This window comes from Leptodactylus fuscus, chromosome 1 (genome assembly GCF_031893055.1).
Source record: "Leptodactylus fuscus isolate aLepFus1 chromosome 1, aLepFus1.hap2, whole genome shotgun sequence".
Lineage (NCBI taxonomy): Eukaryota > Metazoa > Chordata > Amphibia > Anura > Leptodactylidae > Leptodactylus > Leptodactylus fuscus.
The window spans coordinates 150,158,000-150,166,903 of NC_134265.1; the positions used below are offsets into that span (position 1 = coordinate 150,158,000).

At 43.6% G+C, this 8,904-nt stretch overlaps 1 protein-coding gene across 1 annotated transcript in view; it reads right to left on the minus strand.

Moving 5' to 3' along the window:
• Window positions 1-4,830, minus strand: part of OSTF1 (osteoclast stimulating factor 1) — a 32,664-nt gene extending 27,834 nt beyond the window's left edge. The window contains exon 1 of the mRNA XM_075278230.1: window positions 4,684-4,830. Coding sequence (XP_075134331.1) covers window positions 4,684-4,717 — 34 coding nt within the window. The 5' untranslated portion in view covers window positions 4,718-4,830. The remainder of the gene's footprint in view (window positions 1-4,683) is intronic.
• Window positions 4,831-8,904: the final 4,074 nt, after the last annotated feature.

An 8,904-nucleotide genomic window follows, 5' to 3' on the forward strand; every position in this document is an offset into this window, starting at 1 on the left:
AGAGAAGTTTCCAGGCCCATATAGTGTAATGGATTTAAAAAAAAAAAAAAAAAAAAATGCAATGAGAACTGCGTCAAAAACAGTGTCATGCCAAAAGCTGCGTCAACATACTGTTTGCTAATTCCGGAAACTGACTTTGGCTTTGTTGGGCTAAAAACATTGATGACCTATACTAAGGTTATCCTCTGCTATCTGCTCAAACCCAGGACTATCTGACAGTAGGAAGTCTATCATATTAGCATTGGAATAGTCAGGTCTATAGAAAGAATACATACAAGATCACACTTTTCTAATAACATGTTCTGATTGCAGGAACATTTATTTGCACCATTCGATTTCACATTAAGATTAAGGCCCCACGTTGCAGAACAAAGCTAAAAAAACACTGCAGAAAAAAAGCGTTGCAATGTTCATTGAGTCTTGAGATTGGCCGCAGCATGGCCACGCTCCTGGCAGAAGTACTGGGGCCTTCTAGCAGAAGTACCGCAAGTACTTCTGTAGTTTGAAATGAACAGCATCGCCATGGCAATGCTGTGGCATGGCACCCGCCCCGATGTCTGTATGCCGGGTATGTAACTACGGTAGCTGCAGTCTGTAGTGGTCTGTAGATATAATGGCGCCGCTCTGCAATCGGCATCTCCACTGTAACTCTTACAATGGTAATGCCGGAGTTCCAGAGCACTGGAGTTACAGTGGAGATGCCCTCCGCTGCGGGGAAGTGGCAGGTGCCACCATGCCCCTGGAGAGAGTAGGGAACAATGCGGCCCTGAAGAGCTGAGGGAGATCCCTGGCCGCCGGAGCTGAAGGGGAGATCCCCAGCTGCCGGCAGGAGCGTGGACCTGAAGGAAGACCTCGGCCGCCGGACCTGAAGGGGGAACTGCAGCCGGCCACCGCAGAAGCGCTGAGGAGAAATCCAGGCAGCCGAGTCTGCTGGGGATTCCCCTCAGCGCTTTTGCCGGCAGCGGGCCACAGTTACCCTTCAGGTCCGGTGGCCGAGGTCTTCCTTCAGGTCCACCCCTCAGTGCTCCTGCCGGGGATTCCCCTCAGCGCCTCTGTAAAGACTCCCTGGCTGCAGCGCTTTTCTTTTGCAGGCTGCTCTATGAAACCTACAAAAGAAATTACGATTTTTGCAATGCATTAGCATTGTAATGCATTGCATTACCAATCAGACCCCCTAGGGGGTCTAATAAATGCAAAAAAAAATTTTTTTTTTTAAAGTAAAAGAAAATAAAGTATAAAAAATTCAAATCCCCCTGCCCCCCTTTCCCTAGAACACATATAAAACTAATACTGTGAAACACATACACGTTAGGTATCCCTGTGTCCGAAAAGACCCGCTCAACCTATCTATAAAAATATGTACGGTAAACGCCGTAGCTGGAAAAACAAGTTGTCTAAATGCCCCTTCCCTGGGACTGGGTTTTAATGAACAGCAAACTTATAGTATATGAAGCGGCACCAAGAAGACTGGTAGAGGGGGAATATAGGACTTTCCTGGTCATTGACTGGCTACTTACTAAGTAAAGAGTCCATGAAGTAGAACTGAGATATGAAACAGTGCGCACCACACTTGTGCCATGAACTTAGACTAGATAGTTTATGGACCCCATAGGTATAAACTGCGTTTTTAAGCAGAGTAGCTTTCAGGTGGTCCCCAAGTGGACTCCCTAAACGTTGATGTGAACCTAGCCTAAACTGGAAAACTCATTTAAATTCTACAAATCTGTGGAAAAAAAAAAAAGAACAGTGTATGTATATATATATATCTCATCTGTGCGCTGCTTTTCACAAATCAAATTCAAAACAAAGTATAGTATTCTTTATGCTAAAAATGATTGATCCATTTCTCAATGACAAAACTAAAAAAGAAGCGAAGCAGATGGACATAACATGAACATAAAGTCAAAACATCTTGGTAACACTGACAGCACATGTATGTGAATAACGGAGACATGAATCAGGTCACTCCTTGACTTATTTGCGACAGGCAAATAAATAAATGGATCATTCTCCTGTATTTCAAAGCCATTTTTCCATACTGATGTGACTATAGGAGTCTGTCAAGCACCATGTAAAAACCACCTGGCTTATTTTGGCCCTGAAAAAAAACGCTTCCTAATTAGCAAGCTGTTTTTTGACCTGGAGGCGTTTTTTAGAGCTTTTTCTGGACACCAGGCGGTTTTCCCCTACCCTAAAGTCATTGGACTGTATTAAAAAAAATAAAAAAAAACGCTAGGCGTTCAGTTGCTGTTTTTTGCAAAAAAAAAAAGCTAGGCGCTTTTTTTTTTTTTGCAAAAAAAAAAAAAACACTAGGGTTTTTTTTGCAAAAAAAAAAAAACGCTAGGCGTTTTTCGCCTCCCATTCACTTCTATTGCTTTCCTCAGGCAGAATCCGCCTGAAGAAAGATCATGTCGCTTCTTTTTTCTGCTAGCAGAAAAAAAAAAAAAGCTAGCAGTCTCCATAGACCACCATTGTATGGAGGCAGATTTTGAGGTGAAATCTGCTGTCAAAATCTGCCTCATTGCCCCCGTGTGAACTAGCCCTTATGTAGGAGCTAGCTATGACTAATGTCATAGTGTGAACAGAACCCAACTTCAATCAATTTTTATCAAATTTCAGAACTAAAACTGGAAAACATAATAGCGTATAACTTCCATCTTGGCCAAGTTTTAACTTGTTTATAACACTCATACTGCCATACCACCCATTAGGATTTAACCACTTCCTAGTCACACCCTGGTACAATGCCAGTTGGTGCCACAGCAACTCTCTGCTTGGCCTTTGATAATTTTAGCCTTCTGGGCAAAGGAAATCAGATCTTTTTCCACACCTTTCCTATTTTCATACATAGGTACCACAATGTTTTAGACAGTCCGTCTGGTGATGGTTAGTGATAATTGAAGGAAAGATGAATAGACAAATGTCCTGAGACATTCTTGATAAAAATCTTCTGCCAACTACCAGGATGATGAAGATGAAACACGGGTTAAAAACATATTTCCCCCGCTGTATATATATATTAGACACAGATACTGGCTCCTACTGCCTGTTGTGCTATTTGTCCACCTAAGGCTATTTCACAACTAACTTATTTCCCCTTTTTTATATCAGAGGAGCTCTCAGTGGACCAGGGGTCAGCTATTGTACCCAGTTCCACACTGATTTCTCCCCTTGTTTTTATCCCTTTGTTTTGTATGTTAGCACTGATGGATGGCCATAAATTACTGTCTGGAACCAGGATGGGCCTCTCATAATAACTAATCGGCACCCGCCACATCATTATGACACACAAGCAGCCAAAAAAGGTTCCTCCTCCATCTTGCCCTAACCCAAGCGGACTCCCCAAACGGAATACCTAACGCATATGTGAACCTGGCCTAAGTCAAAAAAAATTTAGACCAAACTAGATGCACCACTGTCCAACTACAAGATTAAATCTGGACCAGTGACTTTTAGGATAGGCTACATTGTGACTTTGGCAGCAACACATCACACGATGAAAGATTGCACGCGGTTTCCAGTTTGGAGACTATAGTGTTGCAGTCACAACAAATCAATGAACAGTTTGCTTTTTTGCATTGATGGCAGCCTGTTTCACCCTAGGCTATAAGTCACTGGTTTCATGACCTCTCTCACTCATGTGTCATGTCACATCAACCTGGCTGAATCAATACACAAGTTAAAGAGTATGTACATGTTACAATTTTAGATTGGTGGGGGTCCAACACCTGACACCCCTACCTCAGCTGCTTATACACAGAAAATGGAGCAGGAAGCAGACAGCTCTGTTCTTTGCGTATTGAATATAGCCGTATGGTAAGTTCACACGGGGGAATTTACCATGGCTTTGGGGCAGATTCCATCTCCCATTGTGTTGGGATGCAGAGATGGCAGCAGGACGCTAAAAAATAAGTGTCCTGCTCGATCTTGTTGTGGATGCCGGGGCTGATTCAGCCTCAGATTCGGCGGCTTGAGACTCCCTGCTGCATAGGCTCATTCATCTGGGCCAACCCAGCAGCAGAATACTGTGACTGAATACGATGCTCAGCCATGGGTAGCTAACAGACAAAAAACTGCAGAAAATGGAGAGAAATTCCTCTTCATTTTCCACCATGTTTCTGACATCACTGCAGAAGCTGTAACACTGAATTCTCTCCTCAGAAACATGTCCTCCTTGCACTCACTTGTATAGGAGGGTTTGGCAGGACGCTTATTTCTGACACTAGCTAGAAAAAACCTTCTGCCTCCTACTGAAATGAATGGGAGTTGGATTTCTTCACTACAAAACTTCCTGTGTGTGAACTTACCCTTACTGTTCCATGCCACCCTTCCTTACATTAATCACTACCCATGTCTAGTGTGGCACACTGTGGGCACCATTGTCCCTGGCTGTCACTTCTAACTGGGGGGTGACTGTGATGTTCTCCAGTGGACTCAGTGACAGGAAGTCCCGCGACATCCGACCCCTCCAGCTCCCCGTACACCCCGGCTATGGCTGCCAGGCATCATATAGTGCAGCTCGGCACCACAGCCCTAGTCATACATGACATAAAGGAAGTGCTGACACTGCGCCCTCAGCACAAGCCTACAGACAGCGGCCCGTGCACATACTGTCCCTCAGGTATGGAGGCTTGTGTGTGTGCGGATGGGAGAGAGGGAGGGGGCGCAGCTGGCCTCTCTCACCTGGCTTCACGGGCTTAGGTGGCGGCTTGGACATGGTGTGAGCGGCGGGCGGAGCGGATACCCCGGGGACTGCAGACTGCTAAAGGACCGTAGATGAGGGAGTCACGTCAGGGCTGAGAATGAGGAAGTGACCGCTGTGCGGCTGGGGAAGGGTCCGCCCTGATGTCACCGCCCTCATCCACGCAAGCAACCACACACTGCACACATACAGGTTATGTGCACTACACACATGTACACCATATACTGTATACACTGCACACATGTACACACCTACACCATATACTGTATACACTGCACACCTACAGGTTATGTGCACTACACACATGTACACTACACTACACACATCTACACCATATACTGTATACACTGCACACATGTACACACCTACACCATATACTGTATACACTGCACACCTACAGGTTATGTGCACTACACACATGTACACTACACTACACACATCTACACCATATACTGTATACACTGCACACATGTACACACCTACACCATATATACACCACACATGTACATATACTTCATATATACACTGCACACCTACAGGTTATGTGCACTACACACATGTACACTTTACACTACACACATCTACACCATATACTGTATACACTGCACACATGTACACACCTACACCATATATACACTACACACATCTACACCATATATACTCTGCACACATATACACACCTACACCATATATACACTACACACATGTACACTACACTACACTACACACATCTACACCATATATATACTGCACACATGTACACACCTACACCATATATACACTACACACATGTACATGTACTTCATATATACACTGCACACCTACAGGTTATGTGCACTACACACATGTACACACCTACAGCATATACTGTATACACTGCACACACCTACACTATATATAAACTGCACACATGTGCACCACTACTCCATATATACACTGCTCACATGTGCACATCTACTGCACACATGTGCACTGCTACTCCATGTATACACTGCACACCTACAGGTTATGTGCACTACACACATGTACACACCTACATTACATATACACTGCACACATGTGCACCGCTACTCCATGTATACACTGCACACCTACAGGTTATGTGCACTACACACATGTACACACCTACATTACATATACACTGCACACATGTGCACCGCTACACCATATATACACTGCACACATGTACACACCTACATGATATATACACTGCACACATGTACACACCTACATTACATATACACTGCACACATGCGCACCGCTACTCCATATATACACTGCACACCTACAGGTTATGTGCACTACACACGTGTACACACCTACATTACATATACACTGCACAAATGTACACACTTACACCATATATACACTGCACACATGTACACACCTACACCATATATACACTGCACACATGTACACACCTACACCATATATACACTGCACACATGTACACACCTACACCATATATTCACATGTACACACCTACACCATATATACACTGCACACATGTGCACCCCTACACCATATATACGCTGCACACATCTATACACATGCACCTTATATACACTGCACACACCTACAGCATATACACACAGCCACACCTTATATATACTGTACACACATATACACCTACACCTTATATACACTGCACACAGCTGTACACATCTACATTATACAGTCATGTCCGTAAGTGTTAGCACCCCTAAAATCTTTGAAGAAAATCAAATACTTCTCCCAGGAAATTATGAAATTATTGCCATTACTCACATTTATTTCCTCTGTGTGTATTGGAACAACACAAAAAAAATTAAAAAAAAATCCAAAAATGATATAATTACATGCAAAACTCCACCCTTTAGAAAAATTAACTGAAATCAATCACTTCCTATCACCATCAACAAGCTTCTTACACCTCTCAACTGGAATTTTGGACCACTCTTCTTTTGCAGGCTCCTCCAGGTCTCATATTTGAAGGTTTCCTTCTCCCAACAGCAATTTTAATCTCTCCACGTGTTCAATGGGATTTAGATCCGGACTCCTTGCTGCCACTTCAGAACTCTCCACTGCTTTGTTTACATCCATTTCTGGATGCTTTTTTAAAGGGTCTCTATCAGCAAAACCTAAAAAAGAATGATCTACTTACACATTGTGCATGCTGGGCGGGCATTCAGGGTGTGTCTTCTTCATCCACGCCTCCTCTTCCTCCGATGTCCTCGGGTCCCGTCCTCCTCCGGCGCTTGCTAACTGACATTGATTTAAAAAAATGGCCTGGGCGCATGCGCAGTAGCCGTAGTAGAAGCCGCATGCTACTGCGCATGCGCCCAGGCCATTTTTTTTAGCAATGTCAGTTCGCGAGCGCCGGAGGAGGACGGGACCCGAGGACATCGGAGGAAGAGGGGGCGTGGTTGAAGAAGACGGCGCACCCTGAATGCCCGCCCACCGTGCACGATGCGTAAGTAGATCACATTCTTTTTTAGAGGAATAGGGCAGGACGGCGCTCACAGATCCAATAGATTTTATTAATAAGAAGAATTGCACAACACAAATAATCACCGCGTTTCAGGCTGGACGCCCTTTCTCAAGTGCGTATCTTGCAGGAAAAAGACCTGTAGATACCAAGGATCAGCTATTCTCCAAACCAGTAGTATTAAAACAACATGTTGTAATGACCAATTTTGTGTCGGTGGTTCACAACTTTGTGCCATCCAAGGGGTCCGGACAGTGAGAACATACAATCTGACGAGTGGTGCATCAATTGGTGAGTCCAAAGATCTACTCACTACACTGACCAATGTGACGAATGCTATTGTGAGTAAAGCATCAGTCTGACCTGCAACCCCATAAACCTGCTTTAGGCTGGGGATATACAGAACGAGTTTGTAGCTGGGTTAGCTGTGTTGATATCACTGGTGGCTAAACCACTGTGAAGTAAAGTACAAGTGTTGTGGATGCCATTTGTACAAATTCCCTACCCATACACTAGAAAAAAAAAAATACAGCTCAAAGTGCCTTGTGGAGTATGTCAATTTATTGCTTCGGGTTTGGCCATGGTTTTCAACCTTTGCAATGACAAATACCTTTGGCCTCATCTGACTTTTGCTAGGACTCTCTTAAGTAAGGAAAGGAGTTAGAGGGAGATAGTTTGACCTACACGAATATCATATAACCCCACCCTTTGAATGCTTCATCTTTTTTTTTTTGCTGACTTCTATTTCTTACGCAGAAAAACATAACTGAAATCTATGGTTTCCTAAACCTAGGTTAAAATAAGAAAAGATTTCAGTCATTGCATACTTTGGCCGAGCAGACTTCTTTTTTCGCCATCTGTAAACTCCACTAAGGATCCACTTTTCAGAATAGTTGGGGGTACTTATCAAAACTGGCGTGGTATGCCATCTATATTCCCTCTGGATGTCTCTGAAGGAAGTGCCTCATTTATGAAGAGTGTCATGCCTCCATATGTCTCCCAACTTTCAAAGGATTACATTTTGGTATTGTCAGCTACCAGGGCCCGCGTCACAACCTGGCAAACCTGGGCAAGTGCCAGAGCCCTAAGTTCTTGATGGGGCTGTTGGGGACATCAAATTGTCCTCATAAGAGTATGTTGCAGGGTTCCAAATTAAATAATTAATTAACAGGCCTAGATGGGCTACCACCCATTGGGCCTGGAGAAGCCACACACACACACACACACAAGCAGCTGATAGTGTATCAAGTGAGTTCTGATTTATTGTTACAGAGAGTCAATATTTATACAGACAAAAGCAGGTTGGACTTATGACATAACATAACATACCAGGATTGGATGTGGAATGGTAGCCTCTATCCATTGGCTAAAGCATTACATTCCACCAGGAAGCTAACCCCCTACAGTCACTGTATACAGTATGTGTATCTCAAGGCTCAGAAGATAATTACACATCAAAGACTTTTGTGTCACTTCTTGGATCTAACTTCCAGTGTTTCTATAGACATCCTGTGTTACACACTCTATATTGACAAGACAGAGGTGCAGCCCTAAAGCTGATCAGATTCATGAGGATTCATTAGCATTCCATTTCCTTATTACCTAGAGAAGAAAAGGGTTTTCCTTCTTTGATCCCCATAGCATCTCCATGTTAATTAGTCTAACCACTTCCTTTTGAGACAAGACTACATATCTTTGCTAAAGAAAAATGGATGACAAATACGAGATAGAAGAT